This window comes from Canis lupus, chromosome 11, assembly GCF_011100685.1.
Source record: "Canis lupus familiaris isolate Mischka breed German Shepherd chromosome 11, alternate assembly UU_Cfam_GSD_1.0, whole genome shotgun sequence".
In the NCBI taxonomy this organism is placed as follows: Eukaryota; Metazoa; Chordata; class Mammalia; order Carnivora; family Canidae; genus Canis; species Canis lupus.
The window spans coordinates 26,989,997-27,008,398 of NC_049232.1; the positions used below are offsets into that span (position 1 = coordinate 26,989,997).

The 18,402-nt window shown below is 34.8% G+C and overlaps 1 protein-coding gene across 2 annotated transcripts in view; it reads right to left on the reverse strand.

Annotated features, from left to right (window-relative positions):
* KIAA2026 (uncharacterized protein KIAA2026 homolog) overlaps positions 1–18,402 on the reverse strand; it is a 117,503-nt gene that overhangs the window by 11,066 nt on the left and 88,035 nt on the right. For both annotated transcript variants that reach the window (XM_038552322.1, XM_038552321.1), the window contains one exon: positions 11,121–11,236. In XM_038552322.1, the coding sequence (XP_038408250.1) occupies positions 11,121–11,236 (116 nt within the window). The remainder of the gene's footprint in view (positions 1–11,120; positions 11,237–18,402) is intronic.

The following is an 18,402-nucleotide window of genomic DNA, read 5'->3' on the forward strand; positions in this document are numbered from 1 at the left end:
CCTTGTTCGTTTCTCAGAGTTAGGAGTCTCTCATGTTCTGTGTCGCTTTCTGATATTTCCCACTCATTTTTTTCTCCTTTCCCCTTTATTCCCTTTCTCTATTTTTTATATTCCCCAAATGAATGAGACCATATAATGTTTGTCCTTCTCTGATTGACTTATTTCACTCAGCATAATACCCTCCAGTTCCATCAACGTCAAAGCAAATGGTGGGTATTTGTTGTTTCAATGGCCAAGTAATATTCCATTGTATACATATACCACATCTTCTTTATCCATTCATCTTTCGATGGACACCGAGTCTCCTCCCACAGTTTGGCTATTGTGGACATTGCTGCTATAAACATCGGGGTGCAGGTGTCCCGGCGTTTCACTGCATCTTCCTATACTATTCTGATTATTGACTCTTACTCCTCACTCACTCAGCTCTTGTGACATTTATGTTTGTACTTCCTCCAAATGCCAAACGTAATGCCAACCTTCAATCTTCTGCCTCTTCTTTTCCCTCAGATATTCATATGACTTTATCCCTCACTTGTAGGTCTCTGTTTGAATATCAACTCATCAGGGGGCCTTTCCCTGAAACCTTAGTAAAAGAGTATCCATCATCTAATCCAAATCAGGCATTTCCTGTTCTCCTTATCCCACTTTATTTTTCTTCACAGCGCTTATCACTAACATTTTGAGTTCATCTGTTTCTTCCAAGAATGCAAGCCACAGATGAAGTTAGAAATTAGTAACAGAAGGAAAACTGGAAAAATTTACAACCTTATGGAAATTAAACAACATACTCTTAAACAACCAATAGATCAAGAAGAAATTATAAGAAAAATTACAAAATACTTATAGATAAATTGAAATGAAAACAACATACCAAAACAATGGGACACGGTAAAAAACAAGAAAAATCTCAAATCAACATCCTAACTTTATAACATTAGGAATTTGAATAAGAAAAACAAATTAAATCTAAAGCTAAGGGAAGGAAACAATAAAGATTAGATCAGAGATCAACGAAACAGAGAAAAGAGGAAATCAATGAAACTGAAAGACCAACAGATTTAACAACCCTTTAGATTGATGAACTCAGAAAAAAAAGAGACTCAAATTTGGAAAATCAAAGGTGAAAGTGAGGCCAATATGACTGATTCTATAAAAGGAATTTTAGGAGTACTATGAAAATTGATTGCCACCCAAATTGGATAATCTAGATGCAATTCACAAATTCCTAAAAACAAAAATCTACCAAGATTAAGTCACAAAAAAACCTCAGAAAATCTGAATACACCTATAACTATTAAAGGAGAAATGAATCAATAATTTAAAAATCTCTCAACAAGGAAGAGAGTCCTGATCTAATGGATTCATTGGTGAATTCTACCAAAAACTTAAAGAACTAATACCATTCCTTTTCAAACTTTCCTCAAAAATCTGAAAAGGAAGAAACACTTCCTAACTTGTTTGAGGCTAGCATGACACTAATGCCAAAGCCTGACAAAAACATCACAAGAAAGCTAGATCTTTCTATTTCATTTTTTGTTTATATTTTAATTCTTGTTGGTGAACATATAAAGTGTAGAATATAGTGATTCAACAATTCCATACATGACCCCCCAGCGCTTATCACCAGAAGTGCACTCCTTAATTGCCACCACATATTTAACTCCCCCCCCCCCCCCCACTCTCTTTCTGATAACCATTAGTTTGTTCTCTATAGTTAAGAGTCTGTTTCCTGGTTTGTCTCTCTCTCTCTTCTTCCCCTTTGCTTGTTTTGTTTCTTAAATTCCACGTGAGTGAAATCATATGGTGTTTGTCCTTTTCTGATTGATTTATTTCAATTAGCATTATACTCTAGCTCTATCCATGTCATTGTAAATGGCAAGATTTCATTCTTCTTTATAGTTGAATAATAATATTCCAGTGTGTGTATGTCTATGCCACTTTATCAATCAATGGAAACTTGAAATGCTCCCATATCTTCACTACTGTACATAATGCTGCTGTAACATAGGGGTACATGTACCCCTTTGAATTAGTGTTCTTGGATTCTTTGGATATCCAGTAGTGACACTGCTGGATCATAGGTCATTTTATTTTTAACTTGAGTAGCCTCCATATTGTTTTCCACAGTATCTGTGTATGCATTCCCATCAACACTGTAAGAGGGCTGGTTCCCCTTTCTCTATATCCTAGCCAATATGTTTTTTTTATGTTATTGATTTAGGTCATTCTGACAGGGGTGAGGTGATACCTCATTGTAGTTTTGATTTGTAGTTCCCTGATGAGGGGTGATGAATATTTTCTGTGTCCATTTTGCCATCTGGATGTCTTCTTTGGAAAAATGTCTGTTCATATCTTCTGCCTATTTAACTGGATTATTTGTTTTTTTTTCGGTGAGTTGTATAACTTCTTTATATATTTTGGATACTATCCCTTTATCAGATACGTCATTTGCAAATATCTCCTGCCATTGTGAAGGTTGTCTTTTAGTTTTGTTGGCTGTTTCCTTCTCTGTGCTGAAGCTTTTTTTTTTTTTTTTTGAAGCTTTTTATTTTGATGTAGTCCAGTAGTTATTTTTGCTTTTGTTTTCCTTGCCTCAGGAAACATTATCTAGAAAGACACTGCTATGGCCAATGTCAAAGAAGTTACTGCCTGTGTCTTCCTCTAGAATTTTTATGGCTTAAGGTGTCACATTAGGTCTTTAATCCATTTAATTTAGTGTATGGTGTAAGAAAGGGGTCCAGTTTTCCCAACATCATTTACTGAAGAGTCATTTTCCCATTGGATATTCTTTCCTGCTTTGTCAAAGATTAATTGACCATATTAACTGTGGGTTTATTTCTGGGGTTTCTAATTGGTTTCCATTGATGTATCTATTTTTGTAACAGTACAATAAATACTGTTTTGATTACTACAGCTTTGTAATATAACTTGAAGTCCAAAATTGTGATGCCTCCTGCTTTGCTTTCCTTTTTCAAGATTGCTTTGCCTATTCAGGATCTTTTGTGATTCCATGCAAATTTTAGGATTGTCTGTTCTTGGTCTATAAAAAATGCTGTTGGTATTTTGATAGGGATTGCATTAAATGTGTAGATTGTTTTGGGTGGCACAGACATTTTAACAATATTTGTTCTTCTAATCCTTGAACATGGAATATCTTTCCATTTCTTTGATCTTCTTCAATTTTTTTTTTCTTCTTCAATTTTTTAAACCACTGTTTTATAGATTTCAGAGTACAGGTCTTTTATCTCTTTGGTTTGATTTACTTCTAGGTATCTTATTATTTTGGGTGCAAATGTAAATAGGACTGATTCCTTAATTTCCCTTTTTGCTGCTTCATTATTGCTGTATAGAAACAACAGATTTCTGTACACTGATTTTGTATCCTGTGATTTTATTGAATTTGTGTATCAGTTCTAGCAATCTTTTGGTGGAGTCTTTTGACTTTCTATGTAGAGTATTATGTCATCTGCAAATAGTGAAAGTTTTACCTCTTTTTTGCTGATTTGGATGTCTTTTATTTTTGTTTTCTGACTTTTGTGACTAGGATTTTCTGTACTATGTTTAATAAAAGTTGTGAGATGGGACATCCTTCCCTTGTTCCTGACCTTGGGGAAAAGCTCTGTTTTTTTCCCATTAAGGATGATGTTTATTTATTTTTTTTTAAAAGAAGGATGATGTCAGCTGTGGGTTTTTTAATGTATGGTCTTTATGATGCTGAGGTATGTTCCCTCTAAACCTACTTTGTTGAAGGTTTTTATCATGAATGGATGTTGTACTTGGTCAAATTCTTTTTTGCATCTATTGAAAAGATCTTTAAATGTCTAGTTATTTTCACCTGTGAAGAATTCATCTGATCCTTGAGTTTTCTTTGTCAGGAATTTTTTGGTTACTCATTCAATTTTGATTGGTTATCAGTCTTAAAATTTTCTATTTCCTTCTGTTTCAGTTTTGGTAGTTTATAGGTTTCTAGGATTTATCCATTTCTTCTAAGTTGTCCAAAGTGTTGGCATATAGTTTTTCATAATATTGTCTTACAAGTATTTGTACTTCTGTGGTATTGGTTATTTCTCCTCTCTCATTTGTGATTTTGAATTTTTTTCTTGATAAGTCTAGCTAAATGTCTATCAGTTTTATTGCTATTTGTTCAAAGAACCAGTTCCTGGTTTCACTGATCTGTTCTATTGATTTTTTTTTTAAGTTTCTGTATCATTTATTTCTGTTCTAATCTTTATTCTATCCTTCCTTCTGCTGGTTTTGTTTTGATTGTTGTTCTTTTTTTGCTCTCTTAGATGTAAAGCTAGGTTGCTTATCTGAGATAGGTGTTGCTATAAACTTCCCTCTTAGAACTGGTTTTGCTGCATCCCAGAGATTTTGGACTGTTGTGTTTTCATTTTCATTTGTTTCCATGTACTTTTCCATTTCTGCTTTGACTGCCTTGTAGACCCATTCGTTGTTTAGTAGCATGTTATTCAACCTCCATGTATTAGTGGTCTTTTAAGATTTCTCTTATGGCTGTCTTCTAGTTTCACAGCATTGTGGTCAGAAAAGATACATGGTAGGAGTCTGATCTTCTTCAGTTTGTTCAGGTTTGTTTTGTGGGTCGATATGTGATGTATTCTGGAGAACGTTCCATGTCTATTTGAAAAGAATGTGTATTCTGTTCTAGGATGGAATGTTCTGAATATATCTGTTAAATCCATCTGGTCCAAAGTGTCCTTCAAAATCACTGTTTCCTTGTTGATTTTGTTTACATGATCTGTCTGTTGATCTAAGTGGGGTGTTAAAATCCCCTACTATTATTGTATTATTACTGATTAATCCTTTATGTTTGTTATTAACTGTTTTATGTATTTGGGTGCTCCTATGATGGGTTAATAAATATTTACAGTTGTTATCTCTTCTTGCTATTGTTCTCTTTATATTCATATAGTATCCTCCTTTGTCTCTTGTTAAAGTCTTTCTTTTAAAGTCTAGTTTATATAAGTATTACCACTCTGGCTTTCTTTTGGGATTGATTTGCATGATTGTTGTTTTCTTCATCTCTCCACTTTCAGGTTGCAGGTGTCTTTTGGTCTGAAATGAGTCTCTTATATGCAGCATATAGATGGGACTTTTTTTTTTATATATAAATTCTGTCACTCTATGTCTTTTGATTGGAGCATTTAGTCCATTTACATTCAAAGTAATTATTGATAGTATGTATTTATTGTTATTTTATTACTTGTTTTGTGGTTGTTTCTGAGGATTTTCTCTGACAGCTGTCTTTCATGTTTTGCTGATTTTCTTTAGTGATGTATTTGGATTTCTTTATATTCTTTGCATGTTGTTATCAGTGGGTTTTTATATATGGTTACCATTGGGGTTATATATAATCTCTTCTGCATACATACATTGAACCCATTCTCTTCTGTTATTATATTTTATATTCTTTCTTTTGTGAGTTTCTTGACTGATATTTTTAACAAATAGCCATTTTTATTGCTTTTGTGTTTTCATTCCTTTACACTGTCACTCCTGGTCTCTCTTTACCACTCAGAGTCCCCTTTAATATTTCCTACAGGGCTAATTTAGTGGTCAACAACTCCTTCAGTGCTTGGGAAATTTTCCCTCTCCTGTTCTGAATGACAGCCTTGCTGGACAGGGTGTTCTTGGCTGCAGATTTTTCCCATTTATCACTTTGAATATATTATGCCACTTCCTTGTAGCTTGCAAAGTTGTTGAAAAATCTTTTCCTAGCCTTAGCTTTTAAGGCACTTTATCACATTTTGACAATTAATTACAGTATGCCTTGGTGTGGGTCTGTTTTTGTTAATTTTGATGGGAGTTCTCTGTGTTTCCTGGATTGGATATCTGTTTCCTTCCTAAGATTAGGAAAGTTAGCTACTATTTCTTCAAAGAAATTTTCTGTCCTCTGATGAGTACATCTGATGGAGTCACTGAGTCCCCTAAGTGTATTCTTGTTTTGTGTAATTCTTTTTTCTTTCTTTTGTTCAGCTTGATTGCTTTCCACTACTCTGTCTTCAAGGTCACTAATTTATTCCTCTGCTTCTTTCATCCTGCTATATTCCATCAAGAGTATATCTCATTTTGTTTATTGAGCCTTTTATCTCTGCTACTTCTTTTTTTAAGATTTTATTTTTAATTAATCTATATACCCAATGTGGGGCTTGAACTCACAAGATCAAGAGTCTCAGGATCTACTGACTGAGCCAATCAGATGCCCTTTTATGTTAGTCCTTAACTCTGTATTAAGGGTCTTACTCATGTCTTCTACTCTTTTCTTGAGTCTAGTGAGTACCCTCATGATCATTGCTTTAAACTCTCTATCAGGTATGTTCCTTATATCTGTTTGGCTTAGATCTCTGGCTGTGGCCTTGTCCTGTTCTTTCATCTGGGACAAATTTCTCTGTCTCATTTTGTTTGCCTCTCTGTGTCTATTTCTCTGTGTTAAAAAAGTCAGCTATATCACCTGCTCTTGAAAGAAGGGATTTCATGAAGAGGAGGTCCTAGAGTCCTCTGCAGTGTAGTGTCCCCTGTTTATCAGAACCTGACACTTCAGGAGAGTATTCTATATGTGTTGCTTACATCCTGCTGTTGTGTCTGTGTCACTTTTCCTTTCAGTGCAGTTGTCTGCACTGCCCATCTGCTTGTGGAATGTGCTTACTCTGTGGTTAGAAGGACTCAGACAGACCTGTTCTCAGGGGGCATGCCCACCAGGGAAGTTGGGAATAGGGCATCAGTGTTAGCCAGATTGCCTTGGACCACTACTCCTATGCAAGATCACCCAAAGTGCTGTGGCTGCTGGGGACATGGAGCTGATTGACAGTGCGTGACAATGACTGGTCATGGTCTGTAGCAGTAACAGTTTTGCACTCAGAGTCTGGGCAGGTTGCACAGGCAGCTTTAAAATTTGCTCTGGGCCCTTGGTCCAGGCTATAAGTGTCTATGCAGCCCCGTCTCCCACAGAAAGTTTATGTTTAATGCTGGGAGTTTGGGAGAACCAGTTTCCTCATTTTTAAAGAAGTCCACCAAAATGCTCTGAAATCCGTATGAACAAATCTGTCTCCTGTTGGCTGGTGGTGTTGTGTAAACTGCCAATTTTATGTTGCCTCTCTGAACAGGCTGCTGTCTCTTTAAGGGCAGCAGCCCAGCTATCATTTTCCCTTCAGGCTCCCCCAGTGCTGAGTCAGCAGACTTTTAAAGGTACAGATCCAATTCCCACTGGTTTACAAACTCATAGAATTCAGTTCTTCTGGTTTTTTGTTTTATTTTATTTTTAAAGATTTTATTTATTCATTCTTGAGAGACATAGAGAGAGAGGGGCAGAGACATAGGCAGAAGGAGAAGCAGGATCCCTGCGAGGATCCTGATGTGGGATTCACTCCCAGGACCCTGGGACCACAACTTGAGCAGAAGGCAGACATTCCACCACTGAGCCACCCAGGCATCCCACTCCTCTGGTTTTAAAGCCAAACATTATGGGGATTAGTCTTCCCCTTATGAGTTCCCAAACAAGTGTTTATTTCTTTGCCTTCTCTGCATGCGCAGCTCCCTCCCTCTGCAGGTAGATTCTTTCTTTCTGACTTTCCTAACCTTTCAGATACAGCTTCTTCTCTATATTTAGTTGTGGAGTTTGTTCTGCCAATCTTCAGATTGCTCTCTGGTTTATTGACTTGGATGTGGATGATATCTAGTTGTAAACACTGGGTGGTGAGCTCAGGGTCCTCCCACTCTGCCATCTTCCCATGCTCCCCCATATCAGTATCTTTTATAAACAGAAGCAGAAATCAACAAAATACAAGCAAATCAAACTCTGCAGCATACTGAAAGGATTATATATCATGATGCAATGAGATCTATTCCTGGAATGCAAGGATAGTCCAACATATGAAAACTGATTAATGTCATACATTATATTAAGACAATAAAGCAAAGGAACCACATGATTATCTCAAGAGCAGAAAAAGCATTTGACAAAATTCAACATTCTTTCATGATAAAAACACTCAACAAACTAGGAATAGAAGGAAGCTAACTCAACTTAAGAACAGCCATACAAGAAAAACCCATAGTGAACATATTTAATGGTGAAAGATTAAAACCTTTTTCTTCTAACTTTGGGTACAAGGCAAAGATGTTCACTTTTGCTGCTTCTATTCAACATTTAACTGTTCTAGACCATGCATTAGGCAAGAAAAAAGAAAAAGCATCCAAATTGCAAAGAAAAAAAAAATCTCTTTTTACAGATGACATGATCTTATATGTAGAAAACCTTAAAGATTCCAAGGAAAAAATTGTTAGAATGAGGTCAGCAAAGTAGCAGGATACAAAGTCAACACAAAAGAATCAGTTGCATTTTTATACAGTAACAACAATCTGAAAAGCAACCTAAAACAATTATTTTAATAGCATCAAAAAGAATAAAATACTTAGGAAATATCATCAAGCCTTAAAAAGGAAGAAAATTCTGACCTGTTACAACATGGATGAACCCTGAAAATACAATAGGTGAAATAATACAGTCACAAAACCACAAATGTTTTATATTACATGAGGTACTTAAGAGTAGTCAAAGCATATGGACAAAGTAGAATGGTGGGGGAGGAGGATGGGGAGTTATTTAATAGTTACAGAGTTTCAGTTTTCAGTTTTACAAACTGAAGAGTTCAGGAGATACATTGGGAATAATAACATTGATTATGAATGTATTTAATACTAAAGAACTGTACACTTACAACTGGTTAAGAGGGTAAATTTTGTCTGTGCATTTTATTGCAATGGAAAAATATTGGGGGAAAAGAAGGAATGTAAGTGACAGAGTAGGGCTCTATTTAATCAACACTACTTTTTCAAGGCTTAGGAAGTACCTTGGACACAGCAAGCACTGAAAAATATCTGTTGAATTATGAAGACTGAAGAAAGGGAAATTAAGGAATCAATCCCAATTAAAATTGCACCCAAAACCATATGATATCTAGAAATAAACCTAACCAAATAGCTACAGGAACTGTACTTCAAAAACTACAGAACACTTATGAAAGAAATCAAGGAAGATGTAAAGAGATGAAAAAACATACCATACTCATGGATTGGAAGAATTAATATTGTGACAATGTCTATGCTACCCAGAGCAATTTACACGTTCAATGCAATCACTATTAAAATACCACGGGCTTTCTTCACAGAGTTGGAACAAATCATCTTAAGAATTGCATAGAACTAGGAAAGATCCCGAATAGCCAGAGCAATGTTTGAAAAAAGAAAACCAAAGCTGGGGGCATCACAATGGCTGACTTTAAGCTGTATTATGAAGCTGTGATCATCAAGACAGTACAGTACTGGAACAAAAACAGACCCACAGATCAATGGAACAGAATAGAGAACCCAGAAATGAACCTTCAACTCTATGGTGAACTCATCTTTGACAAAGCAGGAACAATATCCACTGGAAAAAGGACAGTTTCTTCAATAAATGGTGCTGGGAAAATTGGACAGTCACATGCAGAAGAATGAAACTAGACCATTCCCTTACACCCTTACACCATACACAAAGATAAACTCAAAATGGATGAAAGATCTAAATGTGAGACAAGATTCCATCAAAATCCTAGAGAAGAACACAGGCAACACCCTGTTTGAACTTGGCCACAGCAACTTCTTACAAGATACATCTATGAAGGTAAGGGAAACAAAGGTAAAAGTGAACTATTGGGACTTCATCAAGATAAGAAGCTTCTGCACAGCAAAGGAAACAGTCAAAAAAACTAAAAGAGGGATCCCTGCGTGGCGCAGCGGTTTGGCGCCTGCCTTTGGCCCAGGGCGCGATCCTGGAGACCCGGGATCGAATCCCACATCGGGCTCCCGGTGCATGGAGCCTGCTTCTCCCTCTGCCTGTGTCTCTGCCTCTCTCTCTCTCTCTCTGTGACTATCATAAACAAATAAAAAAAAAATTAAAAAAAAAAAAAAACTAAAAGACAACCTACAAAAAAAAAAAAAAAAAAAAAAGACAACCTACAGAATAGGAGAAGATATTTGCAAATGATGTAGCAGATACATGGCTAGTGTCCAAGATCTATAAAAACTTATTAAACTCAACACCCCAAGAAAGAAACAATCCAGTCATGAAATGGGCAAAAGACGTAAACTGAAATTTCACCAAGGAAGACGTTCATAAGGCCAAAAAGCATATGAAAAAATGTTCCACATTACTTGTCATCAGGGAAATACAAATCAAAATCACAATGAGATACCACCTCATACCAGTGAGAATGGTGAAAATTAACAAGACAGGAAACAACAAATGTTGGAGAGGATGTGGAGAAAGGGGAACCCTCTTGCACTGTTGGTGGGAATGCGAACTGGTACAGCCACTCTGGAAAACGGTGTGGAGAAATTTAATTTCAAGAAATTAAAATTAGGACTGCCCTATGACCCAGCAATTGCACTACTGGGTATTTAACCCAAAGATATAGATGTAGTGAAATGATAGGACACTTGCACCCCAATGTTCATAGCAGCAATGTCCAAAACAGCCAACCTGTGGAAGGAGCCATGATGTCCTTTGACAGAGGAATGGATAGGGAAGATACATATATGTATATATACGCGCATATATTATACACACACACAATGGAATATTACTCAGCCATTAGAAAGGACGAATACCCACCATTTGCTTTGACGTGGATGGAATTGGAGGATATTATGCTGAGTGAAATAAGTGGAGAAGGACAATCATCACATGGTTTCACTTATATGTGGAATATAAGAAATATTAAAAGGGATTATAAGGGAAAGGAGAGAAACTCAGTGGGAAAAATTAAAGAGGAAGAGAAACCATGAGAAACTCTTAACCTTGGGAAACAATCAAAGGGTAGCAGAAGGGGAGGAAGGTGGGGGGACAGGATGACTGGGTGCTGGGCAGAGGAGGGCACTTGATTGGATGAGCACTGGGTATTCCACTATATATTGACCAACTGAATTTAAATTAAAAAAATGAAAAAAATCTGTTGAATTATTTATCAATGGAAAGTTACAAAATGATTCCAGGATATCTTCCCATAATCATAAATTAAGAGCCCTAAAACAGGTAAAACGAATTATAAAGCTCAAATTACCTGTTTCTTTGAAAAGCTTTCATCAACTTTGGTTCCCATGGCAGCAATTCATTTAAAAGGCGTATCAATGTACCATGCAATTCTTTTACAGCTTGCCTCCGATGATACCATTTGCCCTAAAAACACAATGTTAAAGTAAATCCTTTAGATTTAATCCAAAGTGAATGTTAAGCCTTATTTTCTGAGTAAAACACAAAATGAAATGCCAATACTCAAATGAGTATATCTTCTGCAGAAGGTTGTAAAGGGGAAAAATAACCTGCAATAAATCTTATTTGTAATATTTTAAAGATTCTCAATTCTACAGGAGCAATCTAAAACCTATTTAATCAAACAAGGAGACAAGTTTTAAAACAATTTTTAATTGGATCAATTATAAATATTTTAATAAATCATTTACCAAGTACATGTAAAAATAGATGTATATAAATTCACTAAACATGTAACTGATATGGCTCACTTCTGTAAAGTTTTTATAATTATCCAAAAGCAGTCTTAAACTTCCTTAGAAGATTTTACAATTATTGCATTCAAAAATGTTTCCAGCCCAGACAAGAAGACAAGTGGTCATAATTTTTAATATTATAATGCTATAGCTACAGTAGGAGTTAATAATTACTGACACCCCCTTCTCCATTTGCTAAGTATTAGCCTAAGTATTTCATTTATATATCTATATCTAGTGGGGAAAGGAAAGGAGTGAAGAGGAAGAAGAAAGTGAGGAGGAGAGGAGGAAGGAAGGGGCGGAGCACACATGTACTCAAGCAGTTATGAAAACCTTTCTAATGTATGTGCATTTTAGACTCACTTAAATGATGCAACTAAGGCTCAGAGAGATTAAATGACTTGTTCAAGGTCCTATGACATCAGATCTATCTGATGCTGAAGTCCAAGTTCTTAGAACTACATCACCACCTCTTAAAAGCTGTATCACATAATTCAATCTGACATATGTTATAAAAATCTCTAAAAAAAACACACTTCACCAGTAAGCAAAAGTTATTCAAATACAATAGAAACACTAAGTCTATAGAAGTTGTATCTTAAGGTAGCCCCACTTCCCCCTTCCCCACGTTAGTATATACCTATGAACATCACCACCACCACCAACCACCACCACCACCATCATCATCATCACCATCTTTATTTACCATTATATAACCATATTGTATTTTTTTTGAGATATAATTCACATACCATTCAGTCCACTCATTTTTTTCTTTTGTAACAAAAAATACACAACTATATATTACGGGTCATATTTAACATGCAAAAATTAGACTTCATCTCATCAACTTTTCAGTTAATTTGCACATATGTAGAACATTAAGGCAGGTAAATAAACAACTACATTTCTACTTCTGAGGTTTTTAAATTGTTTATTAGAAGAGCAGGAAGATGTGGAATTACATGTGTATGTGCATATAATGAATATGGAACCTAGGTTCAATGACTAATTCTTGTGTCTTCTTAATGGCATGACAAATGATAGTATTGTGAAAAAAATTTCAAGGAAAGTAAATATTTCATATAATAACTTAGACAGACCTTCTTGCTTGTCAAATACTTTCTCAAAGGGTCTAACAGTAAGTTATACCTTAAAAGTTTCTTTTTCTTTTTTTTTTTTTTTTAATTTTTATTTATTTATTTATGATAGTCACAGAGAGAGAAAGAGAGAGGCAGAGACACAGGCAGAGGGAGAAGCAGGCTCCATGCACCGGGAGCCTGATGTGGGATTCGATCCCGGGTCTCCAGGATCGCGCCCTGGGCCAAAGGCAGGCGCCAAACCGCTGCGCCACCCAGGGATCCCAAAAGTTTCTTTTTCTAAAAAAAAAAAATGTTTCTTTTTCTCCAGGAAAAAAAAAGGGTAGGAGACAGTATAAAGCACTTATTCTAACCCATGCAAACAAAACCAATAAACAAAAAAACGATACTTTCCTCTAGGGAGAACTAAGTGATGACAATGAAAAGGCAGATGATAGTTACACTAAAATCCTTTGCAGAATGATGTAGTATTGTTTCGGTTAAAAAAAAAAAAGGCACATCAACATAATAATGTCTTTACTTTTCAACTATTATTTGGCTCAAAATGAAATGGTGAGAGTAAATGTTTACTAAGCTAAAGAAAGCAGAAAAAGGTATGAGTAATGAATTATATACCACCTTTGTGATATAATTATTTGGAAAAGTGTTAAAAGACTAGAGAGTGACAGGCATATCGAATTCTTTGTATCTGAGAGTTTTATGGGGAAGCAGATGCAACATTAACCTGGGCAGTATGCTGCTGTTTGGATTAGTGTCGTGGTGATGGTGTGGGAAATGCAGAAGGACTAGTGGTACTGTCAGACCTTGGGACTAGGTAGATTGAGGCACAGGAAGAGGAGTCTGCGTGGCTGAAAGTCATTATTTCAAGACATCTGTCAGTTGTGTTTATGTCTCTCTAAATTACAGCATTAATTTTTGTACAAAAGAGTTCTAAAAAGATTAGAAGATTTTGTCTTTTGATTTTGTCGTTTTTTTTTGTTGTCTTTTGATTTTATTCTGATTACTAAATTTTAATTAATCCAATGCCCAGAAAATATATTACTAAACTAGCCAAATATATAGAGAAGGGATCATAAATATTAATCAGAGTAGATTTCTATCTTTCATATAATTCTGTCTTATCTGCTGACCTATTTGAAAATGTCTATGGCCCTCTAATTTTATATAATGCTTTTTGGCCTTCCCTTTCCTTTTATTGTATATTCTCAACTTGGGGTTGTGATAGTATGTTATTTCATTATTTTAAAATGCATGTAATAATTTTGTGTTTGGAAAACAAAAAGTCTATTATTCTTATAAGAGAAATTATAGAAAGTAAAGATTGATAAAACTAGAAGATACATATAAAGAATACAGTGACCTCAGTGAAGGATATCACCATATCCAGCCATGGGGTATGTGTGATATACTATATATCACACATACCCCATGGCTATGTGTGTCCACAGTTTTTATGTTTATCAAAACAGGTTATACATTTAAAAAAGTTTGGAATCACTGCTCTGGGACTGGTATTTTAAAGTGTTTTAACCAATTGACAGTAACAAAGAAACTCACACTGCCTGCTTCATTATTTGTCTTCTTTGGTCAATACAACCAAAATGGAATTAAAACATGTCCCTTTCTACCTAGAGATAGTCTTAGAGTGTTACAATATACAAGGAGACTAATATAAACAGAAAAAAAAGTTGTGAATTTTTAAAAGAAGTTAGTCAGACACGGCAACGATTTGCCTTAACTTGGGTTTAATGTAAAATCAAACAAATATCTCCTGAATTTAAAGCAAGTCAATAACTAAAAGCTAGCAATAGCTTTTCTGACTGATTAACTTTACTTACACAGAAAGGAAAAACTGAGAACAACTAATTGTGTTTCTTGTACGGTGAAATTATTAAAGCTAAAGAGAATGAGGTGAACATAATTTTCTAGAAGGAAATTGGCTCAGTGAATCACAGAGAAGAATTTTTAGATAGAAGTACACCTTCAGTTAGAATTCTAGGTCTTCTGAATGTTAAAATCCACTACATAATGCTGTCCCCCACTTGGTCTACACATATACAATTCCTAAAGAATAAAAGATCATATTGCATAAGTACTTATCTTTACATGTATGTGCCTCTGTAATGCAAAATTTAAAATCTATATAATTTATTTTCATTTAATTACAGTAGTACTTAAAATTACAGTTTCTAAAGTTTAAAAGTGAATTAAAAAACAAGGAATACAAGTTTCTCATTCTTCAAATATATAAGAAAGCATATGGATGTAATAAAAATCAGAAAGCTCTTATAATCTTTATCTGTAGTGATCAATATAAGAATCAAAGACAAGTATGAGGATTAGATTAGTAAAAGGTCATTTGTGGAACAGTGTTATAATCATTTCTCTAATAAAAAATATATCTAATAAGCTTTATGTATATAAACGTAGCCTTAACATTTTTTTACAGTTATGTGAAAATAGGGATAAATGAACTGTTTTCATTTGATATTATTTTCATTTACTATTTCATTCGATATTAGAATTCTCACAATATTCAGGGATAAAAATTATCTTCTAAGGTAATTCTGATGTATTATGTGAACTTAATTAATAACGTAAACTTTATTGAGGATCACTTTAAAAAAGAGGAGAGTAGTATTTCTTTTATGCATTTACTGTAAAGTTTAACATAAAGTATGAATATATACCATGGAACCAAAGACATACAATATGGTCTAAATCTGAAGCTTACCTTTCAATACTTTCTCATCCAATGTCCACAGCAGCTGCAGATTGCCAGCTCCCTTTCCATGAGATGCCCCAAATGTCAAACAATGGAGGTTTTATAACCTCATAGGGATTATTACAAAAAGAAGCTGGTCTATGGTCACAAGATAAATCTTTTATTATATTATGCAGTTTTATAAGTTTTTGAATATGATACATTAGTAACCTAAGGAACCATACGGGAAAAGAAACTTTAAAAAAACTTACAAAACTACACAATATTATAAAACAAAAAGCTGAGTCAATGTGTGTGAAATGAGTGGGGAGGGAAACTTACCTTTCAACTAAAGAAGGACTCCATTCTGCTGCAGTAATCGGGGGTGGGCATGACAGAACCAGCATAAATGCTGGCTGGGGTGCTGCAAGGACAGGGAGTTGGCAATCTACTGATGCTGGAGACATTGGACACCTAAAAGGAAGAAAAAAAAGGAAAACAAATAAATTCCAGGTTTCTTATATGTCTCATCATCATGGACATATTTTATACATTTTCATAAATTTAGATGCTTTGAATGTTAAACTTAGGTGACAGTAACTTGTTTACCCAAACTATCCTGTTACTTATGTAGATTTTCTTATAACATTATATGTAAACAAAATAGCTATCAATAGCTATATGAAGAAAACTAAAATCATATATAAATATACAAAGTAAACAAAGAATGCTTTTATAAATTGAAAGGGTAAGCACCATTACTGTGGAGATAGTAAAAAAAACATTTTTATTAAGGAACAGTACAAAAACAAGATGTACATAACAAAAGTATCAATGCCATTTTTTCTATATACACTTTTACTTATAAATGTTAGATCACAGAAACTGGATCATATAACAAAATTTTTTTTTTTTCCAGGTTTGGCTCTTGTCGCATAAATCCCATTGTGGAAAAGGGATTAAATAACAATAGATCTTACTTTTCAAATAAAATGCAAATAACTCTGAGAAAAGCCACACAGACCTATGCACAAAGATGTCTCATTTAAAATCACTAGCAGTATCTGAAGATAGCTTGTAAATAATTTAAAAACATATGTATAAAAACAGCACAAATAAAATTAACTATATTAGTAAACCAATTATTTGACATTTTCCTTAGTCTAAACAATATTAAATGAAAAGGTAGTATTTACTTTTTAAAATTGTTTACCTAAAGAAAACTATCACCATACTCAGTTTTAGGTGTAAAACATCACATTCATTTTGTTGATATACAGTCCTTTGAAAAAGTGCTAGTTTGACGGAACAGTGAAATGTACGCATATTAACATGGGAAAAGTCAAAAGGTATTTTAACACTGCCAGAAGTTTTAATATGAACTATCACATGCTAGTATTTTCTCTCATCCATTTTCATTTAAGACTAATTTAACAGAAAAGGAAAGCATTTGTACTTTATTTTAAAGGCATCCTATATATTTTTTTTTTCTTAAGATTTTATTTATTTATTCATGAGAGACACACAGAGAGAGGCAGACACACAGGCAGAGGGAGAAGCTGGCTCCATGCAGGGAGCCCGATGCAGGACTTGATCCCGGGACTCCAGGACTGTCCTGAGCCGAAGGCAGGCGCTAAACCACTGAGCCACTCAGGGATCCCCCTATAGGCATCCCATATTGAACATTTCCATATTATTTCTAAATTAGCATTTAGCTAGAAAGCATGAAAACAAACAACTATATTAGTGATTAGAATTTACTGCAAATTTCAAGGTCCTTTAGCTCTGTAGAGAGGAAAAACTGGATGACATCATATTCCTAGTAAGGTAGTTACTACTACTGGGGAAGAAAATCTAACAATATATACATATTGATGGTATATAACCACTTTCATTTACAAAGAAGAAAGAATCCTGGACTAGATTAGAATCCTGGACTAGAATTTGACCCATTTCACTACATTAGGGGTAGCAAATTAAGTTGGTAACATTTGATCAAATCTATACTTGATATATCAGAAAGGTAGGTTCTCAAGCAAGTCACTACACAATCTAAATCACTAAGTAATGCTATATTTGGTGTCATCGGAGCATAAAAATTCCACATAAGTGACATGAAGACTGGGAATATCTTAAGAGCAAGGACAGTAGCTTACCTAATTTCACTTTCTCAGACTATATCACAAAGCCTAGCACAGAGTGGGCCCACAAAAAGTATTGAAACTACACGAGTAAATTTCTTAGTTAACTGAGGTTTTCTCCTTACATGCAAAGGTTTTTTTAAATTGAGAGAAATATGTCTGCCAGATTTTCTGAACAAACGATGAATATAATTTAATTCTTGATCATTATGAACAAATTATGTTACATTTTAATACACTGACTCTCAGGCCCTGTTCAAGTTTCTCTCTGATCTATATATTTTAAAAAATATTTTATTTAATTATTTGAGAGATCAACCTCAAGCAGGGGTGGGGGTGGGGAGAAGCCCTGGGAAAGGGAAAAGCAGACTCCCCTGCTGAGAAGGGAGCCCGACTTGGAGTTGGATCCCATGACCCTGGGATCATGAGCTGAGCTAAAGGCAGACACTTAACCAACTGAATCATTCAGGCACCCCTACAATCTATATTTCTATATTAAATGGTTATTGACAATTTATACATTCAGACTCCCAAAAGATGCTTTTATAGTTTCTTTTTTCAATTGCCTGTCAGTGTTTCATGTGTCCATAAAACTGTTCCTGTCCTAATAAAAGCACCTGCTACTACTTGTTAGAATCACATTTTCAATTAAAAAATAGTTCCAGGTAGGCCTTTTCCTATAGTATTTTTAAATTTTAATTCCAGTGTAGTTAAATACAGTGTTATATTGGTTTCAAGTGTACAATATAGTGACTCAACAGCTCCATATATTACTCAGGTGCTCATCAAGATAAGTGTACTAATCTCCATCACCCATTTTACCCATCCCCCCGCCCATCTCCCCTCTGGTGACCATCTCTTTAATCTCTATAGTTAGGAAGAGTCTGTTTTT